The sequence below is a fragment of the Pongo abelii genome, chromosome 12, assembly GCF_028885655.2.
Source record: "Pongo abelii isolate AG06213 chromosome 12, NHGRI_mPonAbe1-v2.0_pri, whole genome shotgun sequence".
NCBI lineage: Eukaryota > Metazoa > Chordata > Mammalia > Primates > Hominidae > Pongo > Pongo abelii.
In genome coordinates, this window is record NC_071997.2 from 71511218 (window position 1) to 71538511 (window position 27294).

At 38.8% G+C, this 27294-nt stretch overlaps 1 protein-coding gene and 1 long non-coding RNA gene across 3 annotated transcripts in view; one reads left to right on the forward strand and one right to left on the reverse strand.

The window, feature by feature from the left end:
• REL (REL proto-oncogene, NF-kB subunit) overlaps positions 1 to 21081 on the reverse strand; it is a 48756-nt gene extending 27675 nt beyond the window's left edge. Inside the window, exons 1-5 of one of the 2 annotated variants that reach the window (XM_054547521.2) lie at positions 20708 to 21081; positions 14339 to 14431; positions 10723 to 10865; positions 8045 to 8193; positions 1533 to 1624 (exon numbers count right to left, since the gene is read on the reverse strand). In XM_054547521.2, coding sequence (XP_054403496.1) covers positions 1533 to 1624; positions 8045 to 8193; positions 10723 to 10865; positions 14339 to 14431; positions 20708 to 20717 — 487 coding nt within the window. In that variant the 5' untranslated portion in view covers positions 20718 to 21081. The remainder of the gene's footprint in view (positions 1 to 1532; positions 1625 to 8044; positions 8194 to 10722; positions 10866 to 14338; positions 14432 to 20707) is intronic. The other variant, XM_002812005.6, reaches the window with a different exon arrangement.
• Positions 21082 to 21267: 186 nt separating this feature from the next.
• The window catches only part of LOC112132071 (uncharacterized), a 33546-nt gene continuing 27519 nt past the window's right edge, over positions 21268 to 27294 (forward strand). The window contains exon 1 of the long non-coding RNA XR_002913899.2: positions 21268 to 21350. This is a non-coding gene — a long non-coding RNA (uncharacterized LOC112132071). The remainder of the gene's footprint in view (positions 21351 to 27294) is intronic.

Here is a 27294-nt window from a genome sequence, read left to right on the forward strand (position 1 = left end):
AAAAAAAAAAAAAAGATGACTAAATAAACAAATTATGTTCTACCCAAACAATAAAATATTCTGTTAAAAAAAAAAACATATTTGTAAGTATTGACATGGAAAGTTTAAGGTGTATTCCTGAGTGGAAAAAATGAAGGCGTAGTATAGGATATATAGCATGATTCCTTTTTTATAAAATATATATGTCTACATATAACTACACATGTATAAAGAAAATTCTAGAAAAATATACATCAAACTTAATAGCAGTCTCCCCTGGTAAGACTGGAAGGGAAGAAGGGGACTTTTACTTTCCGCTTTATACTAAACAGTATGAAAAATAAAACCTAGAGAAAAGAGATGCAGATCTTGTCTCTAATTCACAGTAATTATCTGTGAATATATTCCTTAAATTATCAATGTATCTCTTAAATTATTTTTATACATCCAGGAAAAATACAAACCAACAGTATAAGGATGTCTCAAATATGACCAAGAAATATATTCTTTGAAAATATTATAGTCATTTAATTCTTGACTTCTGCATATTTAAGTAGCTGCGAAGACTTCAGAATGGAGGCTACTCTAAGTATAGGATGCCAGTATCTAGTGTGGTAGTACTTATCTATTCAAACGATACAGAGTGCTTACAAGTAACAGTTAGCCAGGGAGTATTAAGCATTTATACTTACAGCACAAGGCAGACAGTACCATAAGTATAAATACTTAATAAATGCTATCCCCAATAAAACTCACTGAACAGTAGATATCTAGTCATATACACAAATACGCTATAAAAATACTTTGTGTGATTTCTATTATTTTCTATGCTTCTTCTTCCACATTGGAATTAAGTGTTACCAGTGAATATATCCTTGAGCTAAATGCACTCCAATACCTTATAAACACAGTGCCTATTTAACACTCAAAAGGGGGGAGTGTATGTTGTCTGCTGGAAGTGGCATAAGGAAGGCCATGTTCAAAAAGGATCACAACATTTTGAAGTTTTATTATATAAAACAGTGACACTCTCCAACAATACCAGAAACCTCTCTGTGCATAAGATTTTTTTCAACAACTGTGAAGAAACTATTTTAAATAGTATACTTCATTCCTCAGATACAGGTACATGTCAACAAGTAGAAAAGTAAACACAGAACTTAAAACACAAGTTCAAGATATAAATAGCTGGGCACAATGGCTCACGCCTGTAATCCCAGCACTTTGGGATGCCAAGGTGGGTAGATCACCTGATGTCAGGAGTTCGAGACCAGCCTGGCTAACATGGTGAAACCCCGTCTCTACTTAAAATACAAAAATTAGCTGGGTGTGATGGTGAGCGCCTATAATCCCAGCTACTCCGGAGGCTGAGGCAGGAGAATTGCTTGAACCCGGGAGGTGGAGGTTGCAGTGAGCTGAGATCCCGCCATTGCACTCCAGCCTGGCGACAAGAGCGAAACTCCGTCTCAAAAAAAAAAAAAAAAAAAAAAGGGAAAGAAGAAATAGAAATCGACACCCAAATAAATAGAAATGATTTTATCAAACATACTTACCATTGAATGGATTGATTCCTGCCTTTATTCTTGTAATAATAGCTTCTTTTACTTCTTTTTTCTTCACACATCGAATACCCAAATTTTGGAAACTAGCAGGAAAAAAACAACATTCAAAACTGCACTATAAACACAAGGAATATTGCAAAAATCAAACATATAGCAATACTGAAGTTATCATGCTGTCAGTTGGACATACCAAAGCATGAATGTGCTTCCAATTGCTCTGATAAAGATAAGAGTAAGAAGTGGGGTTATACGGCTGGGCGCGTGGCTTGTGCCTGTAATCCCAGCACTTTGGGAGGCCGAGGCGGGTGGATCACCTGAGGTCGGGAGTTCGAGACCAGCCTGATCAACATGGAGAAACCCCGTCTCTACTAAAAATACAAAATTAGCCAGGCATAGTGGCGCATGCTTGTAATCTCAGCTACTCGGGAGGCTGAGACAGGAGAATCACTTGAGCCTGGGAGGCAGAGATTGCGGTAAGCCAAGATCATGCCATTGTACTCCAGCCTGGGCAACAAGAGCGAAACTCTGTCTCAAAAAAAAAAAAAAAAAAAAAAAAGAAGTGGGGTTGTACTTCTAAGAACTGTTAAAAGAAAAATAATATATATCATTTTAAAATACAGTGTTTTACAATTACTAATATGCCTATGTCAAACATACTAAAATATAGATTAACAGTAAAGCAATACCAAATGGTAAAATTTACCTCCCAAATTCAGAATCAAATCAATAAAGTCTGTATGTTTGATAATGTAAAGCAAAAGCTGTAAAGAGATGTTCACAGGTTGAAGCCCACAGGTATGTTTTGCTAGGCTCACAAAAGTGTTGCCTATATTTTTAAAAATCTGCACAGGTTATCTACATTCAGAAATCAGGTAATTGCATATGAACATCTGGATTTCCGGCTTCTCTTGTACATTTTAAAGACCTGGCAATACTAGGTTGGCACAGAAACAACAGGCTAGGGACTGAGCCCCATTTATGCAGGGCTCTTCAGTTTGCTACAGTGCCTGTTAGTCCTCCTACAGTTGATCCACACCACTCATTTATGCCGCTTGCCTAGCTCCACAAAGATTTGCTTTTTGAGCCCTGAATTCACTGTTATTAGCAGTAGAATATGTTTTGTGCCATATTATATGAAGTTATAGCCATTCATCATAAAAAAATTACTAAAATGTTTTTGTATTAGAAAGAAGTTTAATGCTAACAATATTTAACAAATTTCAAAATGTCATTTATGAAAAACTTCCCAATAGCTACAAATACTACTAATTTGCATATGTGTAGCACAGATGATGGTGGGGGGAACTCCCCCACCACCACCAGTCATACTTGTTCCCACATGGAAAAACCATGACATCAGTAAAATTGGGTGGGTGTGAATAAGGAAGCAAAACTCAATTATAATAACATTACTATTGTTGAAACTTCACATGGCACTTGCAACTGGAGGCTACTTTGTCTGTCTCCATACTCATGCTGTCTTATGCTCATGCTCTTCACATTCAACACACTTACAATTTTGCTAGCATCTAAAATATCTTTCACATTTCCTTCCTCTGCCTCCAATAACTACAAAAATAAATCTTAAAAAACATTTTTTTTTTGAGATGATCTCAACTCTTCCACCCAGGCTGGAGTGCAGTGGCACCATATCAGTTCACTGCAACCTCTGCCTCCCAGGCTCGGGTGATCCTCCCACCTCAGCCTCCTGAGTAGCTGGACTACAGGTACATGACACCCTACCTGGCTAATTTTTGTATTTTTGTAGAGTCAGTGTTTCACCAGGTTGCCCAGGTTGGTCTCAAGCTCCTGGACTCAAGCAATCCGCCTGCCTCAGCCTCCCAAAGTGCTCGGATTATAGGCATGAGCCACTATGCTTGGTCAGCTAAATCTTGAATTCTTAATCCTTTCTTGAAATCTTGCAACTATAATCCTCTTCCTCAAAAGTATTCCACTTCTTTGAAAGATTCTTTGTTTGATTCTTTTTCTTTGGTAAAAGATTTTATAGAATTCTTCATATTAATACATTTATATTACTTCATTTTGTTTCATCTGAATAATCTCATATTTGACTGCTATTCACAGAATATTAGGGGTGGTGGTAATTTTTGAAATTCTGAAATGAAGGATCAAGATATTGTTTGAATCAATTATTCATTCATTCATTCACAAACATTCAACAAGCTTTGGGTTCGTACTATATACCAAAAACTCTGCAAAGTAATGGGGATATACAATCCCTTTCCTCAAGAAGCTTACAGTCTAGTGGAAAGATTGGCAAACTAACTCATGGACCAAATCCAACATCTTGTCTATCTTTGCAAATAAAGTTTTACTGGAACACAGCCAAACTGAGGTTTACATATTATCTATGGCTGCTTTCACGCTACAACAGCAGAGCTGAGCAACAGAGACCATACAGCTTGCAAAACCCCAAACATTTACTATCTAGTACTTTACAGAAAAAGTCTGGTAGTCTCTGGTCAAGCAGATATACATTAAATAATCACACATACACAAATGCTAAACTGCAATCCTAACAAGTTTTATGAAGGAGGTATACATGATGTTATGGAAGCCTATGCTGGAACAGAAGAAAGACACTTCCAGGCAAAAGGAACAGGTCACACAAAGACCCCTAGAAAAGAGCACTGGAAACAGAGGAAACTAAAGGAAGGCTTTGTGAGTGGAGTATAAAAATTAAGGAAAGCAGAGTTTAATAGAAGTCTAGAAATAAAGGTGGGTCATGTGGACCTTATAGGCTATAGAAGGAATGCTGTCTTTATTCCAAGAGCCAAATAAACCCATTAAAATGTTTTACGCAAGGGAAAGACAATTTCATTTGTATTTTAAAAGATCACACTGGCTAAAGTGAGGAAAGATAGAGGGTTTGGAAAAGGTACAAAATGGTTGATGCAAGACCAGTCAGGAGGTTATTGCAGCAGCCCCAGTTTAGGCTATAGTGGTAGTATGACGGTGATGAATTTCACTGAGTGAAGCAGATAGATTCAAAACCACTTGAGATGGTAACTGTTAGTAGATTCAATGTGTACACCGGGATGAGGAATGCCAGAGATGACACCTATAGGTCTTTTATAGCAATCACTAACATACGGCACATTGGAAGAAGACCAATTATGAGAGGAAAGAGATATGATCACAGTAAAATCACGTTTGGGGAATATTCTATTTGAAGTGCTTTTTTTTTTTTTTTTTTTTTTTTTAAAGAGCTAGGATCTCGCTATGTTGCCCAGGCTGGACTCAAACTCCTGGGCTCAAGCAATCCTCCTGCTTCAGCCTCCTGAGTAGCTGTAACTACAGGCATGGGCCACTATGCCTGGCTACTTAAGGTACTTTTGAGACATTTAAGGGAATATGTTGAGAAGGCAATCAGACTTACTACCATTCCCCACCAGAAGGAACCAAGAATCTCTGGAAAAAGCTGATGACTTCAGGGCTGGGGCAAGCAAAGCACAAGTTGGCCAGGCACGGTGGCTCATGCCTGTAATCCCAGCATTTTGGGAGGCTGAGGCAGGAGGATCACTTGAGGTCACGAGTTTGAGACAAGCCTGGCCAACATGATGAAACCCCGTATCTACTAAAAATACAAAAATTACCTGGGTGTGGTGGTGCACGCCTGTAATTCCAGCTACTTGGGAGGCCAAGGCACAAAAATTGCATGAACTCGGGAGGGGAAGGTTGCAGTGAGGCGAGATTGCACCACTGCACTCCAGCCTGGGCAACAGAGCGAGGCTCTGTCTCAAAAAAAAAAAAAAAAAAAAAAAGGAAAAAAAAAAAAAAAAGAAAAGCACAAGTCTTGAACATTTTGTTTCGTCAGACAGTAAAAAAGTGCTCAAAGAAAGATGAGGGCATATCAAAAAAACACAGGAGACAGTTTGAAGAGGCTTGCATTAGTCAAATCTGGGTCAATTTGAAAATCAAAAGAATAACAATAACTATAATATATTAAATACAAGAATGCATGAGTTTACAGTGATACTTTTTAAATGGAGAAAGAGAGGAATGGAAAGTTCTTCTTTATAATAGAACGCCAAGATAATATCGCCAATATTATCTGAAGGGATATTTTGAGAGTTATACTGCATCACTTCTATAGATTTCTTGCCCAAAATGTTTCATGTTAACATGAACATATTATTCATGTTAAATATAATGCTATCTATAGTGTGTAATCCTTAATGGGATCCTGAATTGGGGAGAGAGTTGGAACAGCCATAAAGAGCATTATTAGGAAAATAAGTGAGGTGGTCCAAAAATTTAACTGCCTGTAACTAAGAAAGAACAGCCAGAAAAGCAGGAAGTAAAACGGAAGTTTGTTTTCACAGAAAGCAAGGAATAAAAATGTTTCAAGTAAGGAGTAATCACAGTGTAAAATGTTGTTGGGAGGTCAAGTAATATAGACAAATATTTGCCAAGTGTGTATAATACTAGATATTTTGTTTTGTGTTATTATTGTAAGAGGAGCATTTAAAGTATTTTTTTCTAAACGGTTATTACTAATATATGTGGAGACTATTCATCTCTTTTCTGTTGCAATTAGTTCATTTTTCCCCAAAAGCCAATACATGTTCATTACAAAAATGAATTATAAAAGTTAAAAGAAAAACATAAAACCCTACAATCTTACCCACCCAGAAAACAACTATTAATACCTTAGTATTAACATATACACATAATGTATATGTATAAATTTATCTTAAACAAAAATAAAATTATTCTTTACATATTGTTTTAAAACCTATTTATCTGGCCAGGTGCCGAGGCTCACACTTGTAATCCCAGCACTTTGGGAGGCTGAGGCACGTGGATCACCTGAGGTCAGGAATTCGACACCAGCCCAGCCAACATGGTGAAACCCTGTCTCTAATGGTTTAAATACCAAAAAATTAGCTGGGCATGGTGGCACATGCCTGTAATATCAGCTAACATGGGAGGCTGAGGCAGGAGAATCGCTTGAACCAGGGAGGTGGGGGTTGCAGTGAGCCGAAATCACACCACTTCACTGCAGCCTGGGCAACAAAGCAAGACTGTCTCAAAAAGAAAAAACAAAAAACAAAAAACAGAAAACCTATTTATCTAATATATTGTGACTATCTTTACATACCAATAGACATATTGGCAATATGATTTTTAAGGCTGTACAGGAGTACACTGCATGAATGTATCAGTTTATTTAATTAATCCCCTTTGCTTACTATTTGGATTGCTTCTAGCTTTTTGCCATTACAAAGAGAACTGCAATGAACAGCATTAGAGCATAATGTCTGAATACACTTAATTATTTTCTGAGGCTAAACTCCTAGAAGTGGAACAGCTGGCTCAAGAGGCATTAATATTTTTCGGGCTTTTGCTATGTAGTTAAATTGCCTACCAGATGTCTTTATTAATTTACATCCTAACATGATGAATGGGCCCATCTTCTGGTAGCCTCACTATCATGAAGTATTACATGATTATTTTTATCTTAGAACTATTGTTGTATGTTAATTCTATAACCTGCCACTTTCTAAATAATAACTCTAGAGTTTTCCAGATGATTTTTCACACATCCAGGCATTTTTATGTTAACTGTAAATGGGCGTGGCACAGCAGCTCACACCTGTAATCCCAAGCACTTTGGGAGGCCAAGGTGGACAGACTGCTTGAGTCCAGGAGTTCAAGACCACCCTGGGCAACAAGCAAAACCCCATCTCTACAAAAAATACAAAAATGAGCTGGGCATGGTGGTACATTCCTGTAGTCCCAGCTACTCAGGAGGCTGAGGCTGAAGATCACTTGAGTCTGGAGGTGAAGGTTGCAATGGGCCGAGATCATGCCACTGCACTCCAGCCTGGGTAACAGAGCGAGACCTTGTTTCAAAATAATAATAATAATAAGTTAACTATACATGAAAAGACAGAGATCACACCTGTAATCCCAGTACTTTGGGAGGCCGAGGCAGGCAGATCACCTGAGGTCGGGAGTTCCAGACCAGCCTGACCAACATGGAGAAACCCCATCTCTACTAAAAATACAAAAAAAATTAGCCAGGCGTGGTGGTGCATGCCTGTAATCCCAGCTACTCGGGAGGCTGAGGCAGAAGAATCGCTTGAACCCAGGAGGTGGAGGTTGCAGTGAGCCGAGATTGTGCCATTGCACTCTAGCCTAGGCAACAAGGGCAAAACTCCGTCTCAAAAAAAAAAAAAAGACAGAGTGAAAAAGTATTTCAAAAACTGTCCACCCCAAGAAACGAAATCACAGTATACAATAAGTTTACATTTACTTTTAATAACAATAAAAATGTCTTCCTGCTAACCATCATATGTCTACTAATGAAGAATGAAAGGGTAGTTCTAATGCAAACAGTAAAAATGTAAGTGTAAAATACAGTAAATAGAAGTAGAATAAGAAAATTATTCTGCTAAAAAGTAACAGATTGTCATGGAGAAGAAACAGAACATCCTATGTCTTATTTCTGAAGATGTCTGTAACTGTGTACTTACAACAAAGGTCTGCGTTCTTGTCCAAATTCCGCTTCATAGTAGCCGTCTCTGCAGTCTTTTCCAACTAAATCATGAGGATGAGGTTTATATGGGTCATTCTTTGTTACTAATGTAATTCTCACTTTTCCTTTTCCATAATAGTTCATAATCTGAAAAAAGGGGGAAATTAAATACATGATCCAAATAGATTGCATTATAAACTGATCTACTAAATGAGAATTCAATTTACATTAATTATAATGTAATTGGCACTAGATAAATAAAATCCAACTGACGAACAACTGCAGTTTAGATGAAACTTTCCAGAGAATACCAGTACAGAAGAACTTACCTCTCAGTTTCTTGACATATTTTCTGCCCTAATTTCAATTGGTCATATCATTTGACTGGGCTTATTTTCCTTTCAAAACAAGTAAAACTCTACCCAAATTTTATCCATAGAACATGAGAAAACAGATGTTAAGTCACTAAATGCCCAGCTCTTTAACGTACTGTCATACCATAAACATTCCTTGAAAATATATTTAAGCCACATTGGAAAGGATAGCACAAAAATATGATCATTTTACTTAATATGTGACATTTCACTTCACAAAAATATTTGTTCAGTAAGCATACCCCAAGTGTTTACTCTAGAATAGGCAATAAATCGAGTTTAACAACATCAAATTTCACATAGAAAGTATAGCTAGAACACGGAATAAAAAGGAGAGTTTAACATGGAAGAGGAAGGAGGACAGGAATTAATGCTTAGTTTGAAAGCTAGTAAATTTGCAAGAACAAAGCAGGGACTATAAAAACCAGCATACCACAAAGGAGCAAGGTAAAGTAAGAATGGGTAGCTTACGAGGTAGAGGGCACTAAAATCCATAATTTTGAATTTAAATAGAATTTGAAAGTAACCATGAAGTATTACATTTCTTTCTGTATGAAAGAGAAGGTAATTGCTCAAGACTATAAGTAGGCAAATACAAAACTCAAGCTGTAAAGTGTTTAGGACCTACTGGAATGGTAAAAATACATATCTTAGAAATAGAGATGCATAGGATAAGATGAATTATGAAGAAAAGTTTAAAAATGACTCAAAAAACTGGACAAATAGTATTTCCTTATTTCCTTTTTATTAGCATCTCATCCATCTTAACATTTAAAAGACTTAGATAACCCAAATCCGTATTACTGCCAAAAATGTGATAAAAATAGAAATCTGGAATTCAATATATAATTTTGCCATTGGTTTATTCTATAATTCAGCAATTCCCTTTAAGTTCATCAACAGAATAGATTTTGTAAATAATCTAGTTATAAAACAGTGAATTAAGATGTTGATAAAAGTAACACTTTTCAAAATCTACTTTGCCATTAAAGTTTTTAATTGGCATTTAAAGGATAAACCCTTCACTGAAAGTCAAAGAAAAATAGTTTACAAATAGAAAATATAAATTTAGTACATTGGGCTGGGCACGTTGGCTCACACCTGTAATCTCAGCACTTTGGGAGACCAAGGCAGGCGGATCACGAGGTCAGGAGATCGAGACCATCCTGACTAACATGGTGAAACCCTGTCTCTACTAAAAATACAAAAATTAGCTGGGCGTGGTGGCGGGTGCCTGTAGTCCCAGCTACTCGGGAGGCTGAGACAGGAGAATTGCTTGAACCTGGGAGGTGGAGCTTGCAGTGAGCCGAGATCACGCCACTGCCCTCCAGCCTGGGCAAAAGAGCGAGACTCCGTCTCAAAAAAATAAAAAATAAAAAAAATAATATATGTAGTACATCTTGGCTGGGTGCAGTGGCTCACGCCTATAATCTCAGCGCTTTGGGGGGCCGAGACAGGTGGATCACCTGAGGTCAAGAGTTTGAGACCAGCCTGGCCAACGTGGTGAAACCCCGTCTCTACTAAAAAATACAAAAATCAGCTGGGCGTGGTGGTGGGCATCTGTAATCCCAGCTACTCGGTAGGCTGAGGCAGGAGAATCACTTGAACCCAGGAGGTGGAGGTTGCAGTGAGCTGAGATTGTGACATTGCACTCCAGCCTGGGTGACGTGTGAAACTCCGTCTCAAAAATAAATAAATAAATAAATTTAGTACATCTTATAACTATTAGTATGTTTACCAAAGTCATTTTTGGTCAAAAGCTTTTTAAAATTTATGCTAATGTGAAAAAACTGTATTTATAAAGTGGTATTTCAAATCAGTCAATGACCCAGAGAATCAGAGACAAGCAATAAAGTTAAGAAAAAGGAGAAAAAAATGTTCTAGCCCTAAGACTAACCAAGAAGAATTATGATTGAGTTCTCAAATCCATGTTTAATCTACAGAATAATATCACTCACCTCTGTAAAGAATGGGTTTTCCTTATTATCTTTGTGTTCCATGAAAAAGAACATGATCCAAAAGCTGCCAGTGTACTCTCAACATTGAGTCGCTCTACTTAGGTTAATACACAAGCACCATAGAACTATCTGCAGTGGGGAAGACTCCATTTTATATTTAAGAAATGTCCTTAGACATCTATCTAATAGATGTCTTTTTAACAGATGCATTTAAAAAAAAAGGAAAAAAGAAAAAGATAAACCTGTGGAGATGACTGTGAAGAAACTGGCCCTTTAAAATAATTGCTATAGCTAATATATGAAGCAACTAATAACGAGATAAACACAGAAGAAGGGTCTATTACCTGGATAGAAGGGTATGTTCGGTTGTTGTCTGTGCTGTGTTCCCCTGGAATGCTGCCTGCTGATCGCCCTTCACATTTGTATCTAAAACGCATTCCCCTCTGCCTGGGTTGTTCAATTATCTCTATATATGGGTTATACGCACCTGAAAAGTTTTTAAAAAGGAGGAGGTCAGTGAGATTAATATAGCAATTAATAATGGATTTTAACACTTCTGTTTTTTCATAACAGCAGACTAAAACAAAGATTTTTTTCCTCCTATCATTAAATAACAAGGCTGAAATGTTATCTTGGAGATTGGCGGGGAGAGGCACCTTTTTTTCCCATTCAAATTGAGTCCCTATGTAGTGTCAAAACAAGTCATTCAAACCATATTGATTGGTTAGCACTTTATAGCTTAATAATCTATAGCTAACGTCAATATGAAGTTCTGATATAACCACTTCAGAGATATCCGCCTCCCACGTGAGACCTAGCAGAAGGGTTTCCCCCAAGATTCCCCAAGAAGGGTAAAGAAGACAGTATTCAGAAGTAAAATATCACACTCCTAAAGTGAGTTAAATATATTTAACTGCTTGATTTTACATCATATTCATAATACTGAACGAAAAGACCATTCACGGAAAATGAAAATGCATTTAAATCCTTGCAGAAGCATATGTAAGTTTTTTATATCTCCATTCAAATATTAAAGGACTTATACATAGTATATCAAAACAAGCCTCAGGAGGGACTTTAGGCTCAAAGAATGTGCAATCAGTCCCAGGTAAACCTTTTCTAAAGACACAACAGAGAAAAAAAAGTATTTACTTTCTATAATAACTAAAATTCAAAATATGCATCTGCAGAATGAACTGCTGATACATATAATAACATGGATGACTCTCAAAATCATTATGCTGAGTGAAAGAAGTTATACCAGAAGAGCACATACTGCATGATTCCATTTCTATGAAACTCTAGGATATGTAAAGTAATATACAATGAATGATAGCAGATCACTGGTTGCCTAAGAACAGGGATATATGGTGGATAGGAAAGGCAGGGGGGACATTATCTTGTGATGATGATTCCAAGGTTGTATACATATGTCAAAACTTATCAAATTGCATACTTTAAAAGTACAGTTTGTTGTACATAAATTATATATCAATAAAGCTATTTAAAATGTATGCAACTTTACTATCTTTTATTATCCAAATTGTGGGGGAAAAGGTAAATAGACACTCAACTGTACTTGCAAGTAGGGGAGTTAATAGGGGTGTGAAGATGTTTTCCATTAAAAAATAATAATAATAAGTGTCCCTTAATCAGTTTAGTGCTAAGGCTTATCCTGTTAGAATGCAAGCAATCCTGAGAAATGGTAACACAGTGGGCCTTATCAGAACAGTATGGAGAAGAGGTCTTTAGAATCCTACCCCAGCTACTTCTTAACAGTAAGACCATGGAAATGTTATTAAAATTAAAAATCTCTTAGTTTCCTCCTCTGTAAAATAGGAATAATCATAATAGCACCTACCTCATTGGGTTGTTGTGAAGATGACAGATTATATGTGCTAAATTCTTACCAAGTGTCATATATACATACACATTCAATAAATGGTGTCTACATGAAAAAATGCTCATCATCACTGGCCATCAGATAAATGCAAATCAAAACCACAATGAGATACCATCTTACACCAGTTAGAATGGCGATCATTAAAAAGTCAGGAAACAACAGGTGCTGGAGAGGATGTGGAGAAATAGGAACACTTTTACACTGTTGGTGGGACTGTAAGCTAGTTCAACCATTGTGGAAGTCAGTGTGGTGATTCCTCAGGGATCTAGAACTAGAAATACCATTTGACCCAGCCATCCCATTACTGGGTATATACCCAAAAGATTATAAATCATGCTGCTATAAAGACACATGCACACGTATGTTTATTGTGGCACTCTTCACAATAGCAAAGACTTGGAACCAACCCAAATGTCCAACAATGACAGACTGGATTAAGAAAATGTGGCACATATACACCATGGAATACTATGCAGCCATAAAAAAGATGAGTTCATGTCCTTTGTAGGGACATAGATGAAGTTGGAAACCATCATTCTCAGCAAACTATCGCAAACACAAAAAACCAAACACCACATGTTCTCACTTATAGGTGGGAATTGAACAATGAGAACACATGGACACAGGAAGGGGAACATCACACACCGGGGCCTGTTGTGGGGTGGGGGAAGAGGGGAGGGAAAGCCTTAGGAGATACACCTAATGTTAAATGACAAGTTAATGGGTGCAGCACAGCAACATGGCACATGTATACATATGTAACAAACCCACATGTTGTGTACATGTACCCTAAAACTTAAAGTATAAAAAAAAAAAAGGTGTCTATTATTTCAGATGCTTTCTTGATAACAATGATTTAGTGATACCATGGTGGTATCCCAACTGTCACTCTAAAGGACCTTATAGAAGAGCAAGGCAAACAACATACATTATTAGACTACAGAAGGAAGGAAAGCACTAACAAAATTCTGCAGAAATAAGAACAAAAGAGTCACGAATGCCCAACTGTGTCAGTGGAAAAAGAGCGGTTAATGAAGCAAAAGAGCAGAGGAAATGAAGAGGAAAAAGGTAGGTATTCTAGGGAAAAGGGAACAGTGTGTCCACAGAGGAGGGTTTATTTAAGAATCACCAATGTAAATGGAATACACTTTCTCTCTTAAAAAGAGAACTAAAAGTCAGAGCACACTTGGCAATGTGGATTTCATTTTATGTGTGATGAAATCAATGAATATTTTGATGCAGGCAAATCACATGATCAGATTTGCATTTTAGAGTAAAACTTTTAGTCACAGCGAACAGATAGAAAAAAGAAAGCAACGTGATCAGTTTAGAGACCACTATAATAATGTGGGCAATGATGAGGGTATGTCTGACATATGGCAGTGATAAAAGGAATGAAGGATTATTTAAAAGATAAAATTGACAGCACCTGGTGCCTGAACATTAGGGTTAAGAGAAATTAAAGAATCACTGATAGCTCAGAAATTAAAGAATCATTGATGATTCCATGACTTCTACTTTGGGTTACTGAATAAAGTACTACTGTAACTTTCAATTTTATTCTGTATGGTGCAAACTCCCTGTGTTTGAATCTACTACCTATTTGTTTATTCAAAAGATGAAGAGCCAGAGAAAACTGACTTTAACCTAAACAAGTTCATAATCCTTATTTCAGTTTTATTCACAAACATAAGATATGCAGATGAGTATTTCACAATCTTATCCTTGCATATTTTAAATATTTCAAATTCACACTGCAACTTCAAATATTTCATATCCTTATATATCCTTGTAGGAATATTTAAGAAAGTATATTTTCCTCTGTTAAAATCAACATTATTTTTTAAGTCACATTTTAAATAATTTATGTGGCTCAAGTAAAGGCCAAATAAATCCCTGCCCACTACTTATTTAAAGGTGTCTTGGTGGGAAACTGATATAAAATGATATCGTTAATGATAAGTGTTTAACTTTGGGAGGACAGAGTGTGAATAAAACTGCTAGGTTCATAGTGAGCATTCAAATATTTCACTGAGGCTGGGCATGGTGGCTCATACCTGTAATCCCAGCACTTTGCGAGGCCAAGGTGGGTGGATCACTTGAGGTGAGGAGTTCCAGACCAGCCTGGACAACATGGTGAAACCCCATCTCTACGAAAAACACAAAAAATTAGCTGGATGTGGTGGCAGGCACCTGTAATCCCAGCTACTTGGGAGACTGAGGCAAGAGAATTGCTTGAACCCAGGAGGCGGAGGCTGCAGTGAGCCAAGATTGTACCACTGCACTCTAGCCTGGGTGACAGAGTGAGACTCAGTCTCAAAAAAAAAAAAAAAAAAAAAAACACAAAAACAAAAACAAAAAAACCCAAACTTCATTGGTTACATGACACTTCTTTAGACTGTTTATAAAAAGAACAGAAAAGTAGTTGTTGAAAAGATTAAATAAAATATTTTTAAATAGTAAAAATTACATAAATATCAGTTATCATATAATATTGAGTATTTAAAGTCCTTGGAATTTATTTTTCCTATTGCAGAAGCTCTTAATTGGTAAAAATTAACAAGCTGGGGGAATGTAGAGTATTACAACCAAGTAACACAGTATACTGTAATACTCTACATTCCCCCAGCTGGAAATAATCTCCCCTCCTTTAAACTACCATAGTATTCTGTGTATAGCAATTATTCCAAATAACTGTAATTTAGGGAAAACTTACCGTCTTATTTCTTCTTGAGATAAAGCTACTTGTTTTATTTCTTCAAGCTACTTGAAGGCAGAAATTGTGTTTAACTCATCAGTGCCTTGTACAGAGATATTCATTAAACATCTATTGAATGAATGACTAAAAAATCTTAAGGTCTTTTGTTTATACAAGTTATTCAAACGTTAAATAATCATATAAGTGATTAGTCAGATTTTTTAATTAGATTCCACTACTAAGGGAAAAAAAATAGTGCTTTGTAGGTACCAGGATTGCTACACCTCAGTATTTCCTCATACTCATTCCTATTTTGATTTATCTGTGTTTATGATTTTTAAAAAACTTCCCAGCTATAAATCATTTATATAATGCATCAGTACAATGCAACAGTTATCTCCTTCCTCAGTACTGTGCTTTGCGCAGTGCCATTCTTCCTGAATATAAAAAGTGTTGAAATGTAGTCATCTATGGAGCGCAAGAGGGTAAAATATAAATCAGGAAATTGTAGGGAAAATAAGTACTCTTAACTAAGGTAACCTCAAATCGCCACAGTTTTGAAAAGCACCAAAACGTCTCCAAAATTGGCTCTAAACAAATTGATTACTGTATTTTTCTTTAAGCAATACTATGCAAAGCTGGGACTGACCCCTATATTCTGAATAGTATTTTAAAAGGCTAATATACATCAGAATAACATCTAAAATACAGCCAAAATGTTTGTAAGATATATTTATGTTTTTATTTGCACTTAGGCAAGAAAGAGTGCTATTTTAAAACATAGTGCCTATCTAATAAAGTATGAGTTTTTAAAATAAAAAAACTACATTGAAATAAATGTTTAAATGGATCATAAATTATCAGAAATAGATACATTATTAACAAACATCTTATTGCTAGAATTAGCAACCAGCATCAAGTATACAGAAAAAAAAGTTTATTGTAATTATAACATTATTTTAAGACCTCTTTATATACATTTCTCATTTGATCCTCTTAACTTTAATCTCCATTTGAAAAACTAGAAATTGTTATCCCATCTTACACATCATAAAACTAAAGTTAAAAGTTATATGAAGTTACAATATAAATAAATTATGAATGGTATGCTAATATGGCAGTGCCAAATTTAAAAAAACAAGCATAAAAGCAACTGGAGGTAATAACTGATACAGCACATAATCTGCAATCTAAAATAAATGCAACTTAATTTAAGAAGACAATGCATCCTGGTATAGCCAAATGAGTATTTAGATCCAAAGAAATCCCTAGAACAGAGTTTATACTGGGGATGTACATCAGATTCACCTAGGTAGTTTCTTCAAAACATACATGTCCTTACCCCACTTGAGATGTTTAAAAGAGAAAGAAATCTTCATAGTTTTTAAAGCCCAGATACATGTTTCTGAAAAAGCCTTCCAAGAAATTCTAACACACTCCTGATTAAGAATAATTGTCTTAAAACATGAAGTGGAAGCAACAATGCACATATTGAGAGAAGCAATCTAAAAATTCGGGTACAAATATGGACTGGGACATGAGTAAATTAGGCAAAGCAATTATGGCTACTTGTAACTTGAACTTGTGTTTATCTCCCACTGAAAAAAGAACCTTATTCAAATGCAAGCAAGAAAAATGACAATATAGAGATAGCCTTCAAATGCACTCATTTATTTAAAAAGTAAATAATTTACAACACGAATATTTTAACTCTTGCAACACATCACACAAATGATTGTCACACCAGTGTGTCAACACTACAGTTGAGAATAGCTGACTAGACTGCGTGTCTCTCATAAAGGTCCTGGGTGACAGACTTTGCCTAAGACCTAAAGGAGCCAACGGAGCTAACAATATATATTTTTCCAAATATCACCTCTACTCAATTTGGAGAAAAAGAAAATAAGATCTATTATTTTTTTCCTAAAACCAGGTCTCTCATCAGCCAAAGGCTATGCCAATATATCAGGCTGACTTTATTACTCCAATACATCAGGCTGACTTTCAACTGGGCCTTAAGAATCAAAGAAAGGAAATTTTCAGATGAGTATTCAACTGATTTATGCACTATAAGGTAAAAACTAAAAGATTCTGGCAATAGGGATTCTGTTACCACAGGGGGAAAAAAGGTAAGTCTTGAAAAAACTCTTGCACGTGCCAGGGTAAAATAAAGAAATTTTAAAAGCTGTCCTAGATTATACAGGTATTAAAGTTAAAAACAAATGGCAAGACCAAATCACTTCTGTTTTAAAAATAAAAACAGAGGAGGCCCAGATAAATATGAATTTCAGAAAAACAATTTTATCCCATGCAATATTTGGGTCATGTGCCTACAAACGAAATCATTTTCAGAGAACCCATATGAGAGAAAGTTGGAACAAAATGAAATTCTGAGTCCCTTAAATTGTATTTGAGAAAGATACTATGCATAACCTAGATGTTCCTAATTATGACTCATTGTCTGGCTCCTCCCTAGTCATTACATTAACTCATTCCCTTTATCTGTGTCTATCATACGTCACCTTAATTATTTAACTCCACTGTTATTTCTATTTTTTCATGTGTTGCATTTCTTAAACATTCATGTTCATGTGTGGCATTTTACTTAAAAAAAGAAGTCATTTGCTGTAGCTATCCATTCCTAACTTCCAGCTCTGTTACTAAAGATTAAGTTGTCTCACACTTACTTCCACTTCTCCCCTTTAATCGAGAAAAACAACAACAGTTCTCTTGAAATTCACACTACAAATAGTTGGTAAGAAGTGAGGTTTACAAAAACAATTCATTTCTGTACTTCCTATTGTGTGACACAGAAGAACCATACTAAAGAAAAATGTGAAGAAAAATAAATTATCTAAATTTCAAAACATTTTACCAAAGACAGCACTAATTATTAGTTAACAGAGTTATATACTACACAAAGACATTTTGCTCTTTTTACTAGAACAATGAAAAGGTTTAAATTCAGACATAAAATATCTAATTTTACTTATATTAAATAGAATAAATATACAAAAGCAACGACTGCCTACTATGCATACCTTAGATGGGTTTGGGAACATTTTTCTTCACTATGTCTATTATTAATTATGTCAAAAGACTGTAATCAAGGTGTAAATTTTTTAAAAAGCAACGAAAAGCAGCTTAATACAAGCTGTGAAATCCTAGTTAATCTGCTAACTTATCTAAACAAAATTTAGAATCATATTATATACATGATTTTAAACTACATTCTAAATTACATAATTTTGCTTATAAGATTATGATTTATGTTACTTTCACATTATAGCTATCACATATTCAACTACATATACCTATTTACATATGACATCTGGTAAGAAATGAAGAAATGCTCTTAAATGCTTCGTAATGAATAAAAGTACTTTCTGAGGTTTTAATACTACCTTACTACAAACAGAATCTAAACTAGACAGTGAAAAACTAAGCAATTTCTTTTTTATTTTTTTTTGGTCACTCTTCCGGTTAAATTACTGTTTCAAAACAGAATAGGAATTTAGAATTTTATTAGTGAATCTTTTTCTATCTCTAAGGTCTTTATAACAGATTAAGAAAAAGTACACAGATTCCTCTAAACATTTTTTTTTAATTCCAGGCCTGGCAGTTTTCTAACAACTGAATTACAATTTAAATGACTTGTTACATTTTAAATAGTCCCATTTTAATGCAACTCTTAGAAAAGACCAAAAAACCAAAAAACAAAAAAGTTAATCACCCTTCAACTTCTAAACCTTTAAAACTTTCCATTTCCTTAAACATTTCCTCCTTACTTTTAGGGAATCCTTCCTCCTCACAACAGCACAAAATACAGTGTCAATGAACAAATTTAAATTGTATCACATTTTAAAATCCTGTGGGTCTTACAATACTCTATATAGAAATGGTTGTTTCCTCTCTCAATTGAAAAAATTAGAAGTATTACATTCATGCAATATATCAATAAAGTTTGATTAAATCGCCAAGAGGCTGAACTTACTTATAATGCTAGGCATTCTCCATTACTTCCAAACAAAATCTTTCTGATAACCAATACTTTAACAAAATATTTGAAGTCATCTTAGCACTTCTAATCTACACATACTTTGAATTCATAAATTTACAGGATTATCTGAAAGTCTGGTGTCACTTAAGCGGGAAAAGGGAAAGTTGAAATATTTTAAACTACACTTAGTATTCTCACAACCACAGACAAACTGAAATCAGATGTCATGTGAAACACCCCAATTTCCTTTTCTGCCTACAATAGCTATGGCATTGTTCTGCTCAACCTTTTAAAAAGGTTCTTTAAGCTTCCTACTTCCTCATCTCTACTAGACATCAGCCTATTTCTGAGGGTCACTGGACCAGGCAGTTTGGGGATGAGAGTCAAGTTCATAAACGGGGGCCCCCTCTTCATTCTCTTAGTACAGCATTTAACATACGCGTTTAGCCCTCCCTGCCTTTGCTCACGCTGCTTCCTCTATCTGGAAAGTGTCCCCCACTCACCTTGCCAAAATCCTGGTAAAAGACCAACTTGACCCCAGGCTACTTGATTTATCCCCCCACCCCGGCTCTCCCGTCCCCCCCAACCTTAAGCTCCAGGCAGCCCCAAACCACATCTGTGTATATAGGAGACTTTCCTGCTCTGCAATGTTTCTTATAAACTTATTTCCCCCCAAAGGGAGAGATCGAGCATTTATTAAGGAAAAAATATATAGTCACAGAAGTGATAAAGTTGTATTCATTCCTACTCATTATTTTAAAGCACGGATACTCTAAAACTCCTCTTTCCCCTTATTTCCAGCGAGGAGGAAGGGGGATTCAACGTCTCTATTCGTCAGATTAGGAACCTTGAGCTTTATCTCACAGTAAAAACTACACACTCTTTTTTTTTTTTTTTTTAAATAGAGACAGGGTCTCCCTCTGTCGCCCAGCCTGGAGTGCAGGGGGGTGATCTCGGCTCACTGCAACCTCCACCTCCCAGGTTCAAGCGATTCTCCTGCCTCAGCCTCCCGAGTAGCTGGGATTACAGGCGCGCGCCACCACGCCCAGCTGATTTTTGTATTTTTAGTAGAGACGGGGTTTCACCACGTTTGCCAGGCTGGTCTCAAACTCCCGACCTCTGGTGATCCACCAGCCTCGGCCTCCCAAAGTGCTGGGACTACAGGCATGAGCCACCGCGCCCGGCCTACACTTGGTCGAAGCAACATTAACACTTAAAATACCACGGATTTTGTAATTCGTGTTAAAATACCACGGATGATTTTTAAAGCCGTGCCACATTTTGTACAACTGTCAGTACAAGGGGGATCACCTCTTTGCATTTGATGAAATTAAACTAAAAAGGGGGAGAGAGCTTGCCCGAGGTCTGAAGGTTCCTCATTCCTGTTCTAAAACATAAAACCACCATCTTCAATACATATACATTTTTAATGAGAACTCTTCGTCCTTCTTTAGCTCGCTTATGACTTCTCTAATCCTAAAATCAAGTCGTTGGGAATTTCTAAGGTTCCTGCTATGACAACAGGATCAAATTACAGAGCGTGGCTTGGATTTTGCACGCAAACCCCGGAGCAGGTAACTTTTTTAAAAGCTGACAATTTTACCATATGAGATTTTAAAGACAGAACGCACCCCAGCAAAAACTGAGCTCCCTAAACTCACAGAGGCAGGACCCCCTTCAGAAGAGCTCCTTTCCCCCGGCCCAGGCCCGCGCCCCGTGAACACTCACCGGAGGCCATGGCTCCGCTCCCCGCACCTTCCCGCAGGCAGCTCCCAGCGCCCTGGCCGGAGGCGGCCGCAGTCAGTCAGTCAGGAGGCCGAGGGACCTGTGCCGGCGGGGCCCCCAGTCCCCCGACCACCCTAGAGGCCTCCTCCTTCTTCCCGCCCTCCGCTGGGTTTGCAGCTCACACCTTCCCACCCCCTGAATTCTTGCGCCCCGGGTCACCCAGCGTCGCCGTCCACCGTGCCGGAGCCAGGGGCAGGGGGTGGAGCGGGGAGAGCCGAGTGCTGGCCCGGCCGAGAGGTGAGCAGCCTGGCGGGAGGGGAATTTCCCGCGGCTGACGTAGGCCCGACGCAGCAATCTTCAACTCGGAGGCGTGGGCGGGGCGACCTCGCGGCCGCCGCGCGCGCGACCGCCCCCAGCGCCCCGCCGCTGCCTGCCCCCGCGCACGCTCCCCGTCCGCCCCCGCGCACGCTCTCCGTCCGCCCCCGCGCATACGCCCCCGGCGCTGCTGCGGCGGCTGGCTTGGGAGGGGGTCGAGGGAGCGGGAGCTTGGGGTGGGCTTCGGGAGCGCAGGGAAGGGCGGGAACCGGGAGGTGACGGCTCGCAGCGTGAGAAGCCCGCTGGCTCCTGAGAAATCCCCCTCCTCCAGGTTGTTCTTCCGAGTGTGGTTTAAAGTTCAGGAGCGGGCGGGAGGGTGCGGATGACGTAGAGAGGGCCGGCCGCTGGGGAGCTTTTGGGGGCGCGCCGGGCGGCCGAGCGGCCGAGCGGGGCCCACTCTCCCGGCCTGGGAGGGCGACGGCCGGGGTTTTCGAGAGGTGGTTCCCCCTCTTCCCGACTTCGCACATGCAAATCTCCACCCCCGCGCCAGCGGCGGGACGTTGCGCCCTGTAGGGAGAAGTGGGGCTGCGGCGGGGGGCCTGTCTTCTTCTGTAATTCCTGTATTTGCATACGGGGACCCCCCCCCCCGACTGATATTTTTTCCTCTATCTAAATTGCGAGGGTACTGTGAACTTTACGTATTTTACCTACTGAAACCCGTTTAAACTCAAAAGGTCCGCACTTGGAGTTCGTTGTCTCATGAGGCAGTGCACTGAAGTTTAGTGGACACTATATCCTGAGATTTTACACAGATACCAAGAAAGGGGGAAATGGAGCAAACATTTAGTGCATTAAAGGACCTAGGATAACTTCGTTTCCTTCATTTGAATAGTACCTGCTATGCATCAGATAATGTCCATACTTAATCTATGACGTATTTATTATTCCTGATTTTATAGATGAAGTATTCGGGGTTCAGAGAAGTTACTTCAACATACAGTACTTCAGAATGTTGATAAAAGGCACAGTTTAAAGCCAGGGTTGTCTGACTCCAAAGCTCCATGCCCTTGCCCCTGTCCCTTACTAGTTAAAATAAGTACGGAGAGGTAATGGGGAATATCAGCCTGCCATACAAGTGCCCAAAACTGGGGGACCCAGGTGGGCAAATAATTTAAAATATCCTGCCAACCCCAAACTATTCTTTCCACGAAATGCGCATTGTACAACAAAAGAATGAAACAGTTTTATTATTGGATATGTACTAAAACGTACCATGATGCACATCACAGGCAATCCACTGAAGAGAGTGCAAAGACCAAAAAAAAGGAAATCTCACCCTTTCATATGGTCAGGCACGTACAATCCAATACATACCTATTAATTGTCTTTATCCAAAGGAAAATAATGGAAAGTTATCTTGGAACCAAGAGCCAAGGCTTAAACCTCCCTAGAGACAGAGACATGGTGCACCATCCTTGATGTTCGCATATCCAAGAGATGGCTCCAAGGCCCACAAGAAAGACCTGAGGATGCAAAACTAGCAAGAGGCTTATTTAGCTTTTTAAAATATGTAGATACATTTCAAAGAGTTGGAAAACATTTTCAATTCTCTGAAGGAATTTCAAAATGAAAAGTGACTGGGGGAGAGGAATATTCTGAGGAGGTGACATTTGAGCTGAGTCCTCAATTTAGGAAAGAGCCGGCCAGGCGCGGTGGCTCATTCCTGTAATCCCAGCACTTTGGGAGGCTGAGGCAAGTGGATCACGAGGTCGGGAGTTCAAGACCAGACTGGCCAAGATGGTGAAACCCCGTCTCTACTAAAAATACAAAAATTAGCGAGGCGTGGTGGAGGGTGCCTGTAACCCCAGCTAATTGGGAGGCTGAGGCAGAGAATTGCTTGAACCTGGGAGGCGGAGGTTGCAGTGAGCCGAGATCATGCCACTTGCACTCCAGCCTGGGCAACAGAGCGAGACTCCGTCTCAAAAAAAAAAAAAAAGCCATTCACAGGGAGATTCAGGGAAAGAACATTCCAGCTGGGGGAGCAGCAGGCAGCAGGTCCTTGAGATAGGAAAGAGCACAGTCAAGAATTGTCCCTCATCCTCATGACCTTCAAACGTCTCATCAAACATTCGCATTCATGTAGTTGAAATGCCTATTTTAATAATATATGGTTAGAACACAACTCCCTTTCATATATAGATATAAAATATTTTTGTATGTTTTTAAATATATACCGAATTTCCCAGGAATGCAAATATTGTGTAAATTGGGGGCAGACTTTATTAAAAAATGTTTTAAAAGTTGGAAAATTGTAACTCTGACAGCTCATCAATACAACACAGTATGCCAGCTGTGGTGGCTCACACCTGTAATCCCAGAACTTTGGGAGGCCGAGGCGGGTGGATTACCTGAGGTCGCTACTAAAAATATGGAAATTAGCTGGGCGTGGTGGTGTGCTCCTGTAATCCCAGCTACATGAGAGGCTGAGGCACGAGAATCGCTGGAACTGGGGAGGCGGAGGTTGCAGTGAGCCGAGATCACGCCATTGCATTCTAGCCTGGATGACAGAGCAAGACTGTGTCTCGGAAAACAAACAAACAAACAAAAAACCACAGTAGTATCAGGCTGCATTTGCAGCACTTGCATTCACACTGATTCTAGGTACAAGTACAAACATCTATCAACTTCATTATGTCTTTTTTTTTTTTTTTGGAGACGGGGTCTTGCTCTGTCACCAAGGCTGGAATGCACTGGCATGAACACAGCTCACTGCAGCCTCCACCTCCTGGGCTCAAGCTATCCTCCTACCTTATCCTCCCAAATAGCTGGGACTACATGCCTGTGCTACCACACCCAACCCATTATGTCTTTTTTTTTTTTTTAAGAGATGGGGTCTTGCTATGTTGCCCAGGCTGGTCTCGAACTCCTGGGCTCAAATGATCCTCCCGCCTCAGCCTCCCAAAGTGCCAGGATTATAGGCATGAGCCACTGCATCTGGCCCCATTATGTCTTTTAATGTAGTTATGCCCAAGCATTTACATACTGATGTCAATATTATTTTCCTATAAATTGCTTTCTTTTTATTTCTTAATATTGCTGTTAGAACATAATTTTTATTTATTTGAAAATATTAATGTAAGGTAGATTATGAATTTCACTTCAAGCCACTAAAGGGGATGTTACAAATATATGTTATAAAACAGTGGGCACTGATCTGAAAGGGCAGAGAAGGTTTAGAACCTTTAGAACTGTTGATGCTAAAGAACTTACCTTAAACATATGAAAAAAATTTTTTTAATGATGCAGCAGTCAAAAAGTCACAGTCCTCCAGGAAACAAACAAATCTGATTAGCAAATGGATGTGTTCTGAGTCTGTGATCGCAGAATATGAAAAAGTAAGAGTGAGGGGTCAAAAGTGAAATTGCTCCATAAGATATTTTTTGTTGTTGAAAGAACAAGACACCCATCATTAAATTGAATGGATACAGTTACAATAGTTTCAGAATAAAATCAAACGTTGTGGTCACCATTGGTTCATAGATCTGGAACAAACATATATTATTTTGGCAGTCTTGAGCTTTCCCAGGCAGTAACTGAAGGTGACCGAAGTCATCATCCTAGGGGCATGCTAGTATTTGTTTAGGTCTGTTAGTGTGGGGCATGGATAAAATAATGTGTGCTCAGAATCTGCAGTAGTTACAGGCCAAGGCTGAAGCCTAGTGGAGAACAGGGCTCAGAGAAGCCTCTTCAGAGTGTCATCAAGGAGAGTCTTTGTAACCCACTACTCGGATTAAGATACAGAACGCTTCCAGTCAGCCACTCAGAAGGCTGCCTCAGAGCTGCTTCTAGTCAATATCCACCCCCAAAAGGCACCCGATATTCTGACCTCCTTGACAATAATTAGTTGTATCTGTTTTTGAACTTGATATGAATGGATTCATACAGTGTATACTCTTTTAAGTATGACACATAACACTTTTATGTGTCATGTCCATACTGTGTGACAGTAGTACATTCTTTTTCATTATTGGGGAGAAATCCATTGTATGAATATAGTACATTTTATCCAGTCTACTGTTGATAAATATTTGAGTTGTGTCCACGTTGTTGTCCATCTTTTGGTGGATATAAGCACTTATTTCTGTTGATATACACCCAAGAGTAGTAATGCTGGATCATATGGTAAATACATGTTAGTTTTAGTGGACACTGCCAGTTTTCCAAGGTTGTTGTACCAAATTATGCTCCCACAAAAAAACTTAAGAGGCCGGACGGACACGGTGGCTCTTGCCTGTAATCCCAGCACTTTGGGAGGCCGAGGCAGGTGGATCACCTGAGGTCGGGAGTTCGAGACCAGCCTGACCGACATGGAGAAATCCTGTCTCTACTAAAAATACAAAATTAGCCCGGCATGGTGGCGCATGCCTGTAATCCCAGCTACTCGGGAGGGTGAGGCAGGAGAATCGCTTGAACCCGGGAGGCGGAGGTTCCAGTGAGCCGAGATTGCGCCACTGCACTCCATTCCAGCCTGGGCAACAAGAGTGAAACTCCGTTTAAAAAAAAAACTTAAGATAATTCCATTTGTTTCACCAACACTTGGTATTGTCGTTTTAATTTTAGCCATTCTGATGGAGGTGTAGCAGTACCTTCTTGTGGTTTTTATATATGCTTCCCTGATAACTAGAGATGCTGAACTCCTTTTCTTTCTTTCTTTTTTTTTTTTTTTTTGAGACGGAGTCTCGCTTTGTCGCCCAGGCTGGAGTACAGTGGCGCAATCTCGGCTCACTGGAACCTTCACCTCCCAGGTTCAAGCGATTCTTCTGCCTCAGCCTCCCAAGTAACTAGGACTACAGGCACGCCCGCCGCGCACGGCTAATTTGTGTATTTTTGTTTTGTTTTAATTTTTTTTTTGTATTGTTAGTAGAGATGGGGTTTCTCCGTGTTGGTCAGGCTAGTCTCAAACTCCCGACCTCAGGTGATCCGCCTGCCTTGGCCTCCCAAAGTGCTGGGCTTACAGGCTTGAGCCACTGCGCCCGGTTGTATTTTTTTTTTTTTTTAGAAGAGATGGAGTTTCACCATATTAGCCAGGCTGGTCTCCAACTCCTGACCTCGTGATCCGCCCCCCTCTGCTTAACAAAGTGTTGGGATTACAGGCGTGAGCCACTGTGCCTGGCCAAGATGCTGAACACCTTTTTACAAATTTACTAGTCATTTGGCTGTCCTCCTTTGCAGAGTACCTGTTTGAGTCTTTTGCGCATTAAAAAAAAAAATTGGGGCCGGACGCGGTGGCTCACGCCTGTAATCCCAGCACTTTGGGAGGCCAAGGTGGGCGGATCACGAGGTCAGTAGTTCGAGACCAGCCTGACCAACATGGTGAAACCCCGTCTCTACTAAAAATACAAAAATTAGCTGGGCGTGATGGCATGCACATGTAATCCCAGCTGCTCAGGAGGCTGAGGCAGGAGAATCGCTTGAACCCGGGAGGCAGAGATTGCAGTGAGCCAAGATCACACCACTACACTCCAGCTGGGGGACAGAGCGAGACAACATCTCAAAAAAAAAAAAAAAAATTGGATTATCTATCTTTTTCTTATTGATTTGTAGACATTCTTTATATATTCTGGATATGAGTATACCAGTTGGGTCCTTTGGGAAGCAAGTACCAATATGAAATTAACAGTGCAAGAGATTTATTGGGGGTAACATCTATGAAAGATAAAGGGGAAAGAAAAAAGTTACAGGCAGGGAAAGTCTTAAGCTGCAGGTCTGACACTGGTGAAAAGAAAGGAGGAAGGAAGGTAAATTTGGTAGAAAGAAAATGAGATGGGAGTGCATCTTTGAGGAAGTCTCAGTAAATCCAATGGGGAGCTCTAACACCAACACTGTGCACAGAGATAGCCCTTTTACTACCTCTGTGCTTAATAATTGGCTAGGTGGCTCCAAGGAAATTTGTGGCCTTGGCTTGAAAGCTGAGGCAGATCCTCTCTAGAATGGAGATCTGAGCAGAGCACCTCTATGGATGCCACAGAATTGTTATAAAATATATGCATTGCAAGTATCCTCTCCTAGTCTGTGGCTTGCCTTTTCATTATCTTAGTGAAGCTTTTTAACTTAATGTGAATTAAGTCTGATTTATTTTCTTTGATAGTGTTTTTTGTGAATGTTAGAGAGCTCTTCTTGGACTGAGGTTATGAAAATATTTTCCTATGTTTTCTTCTAGAAGTTTTATAATACTCAGTACTATTTAATGGAGGCTCTGAAAAACATCTGCTGAA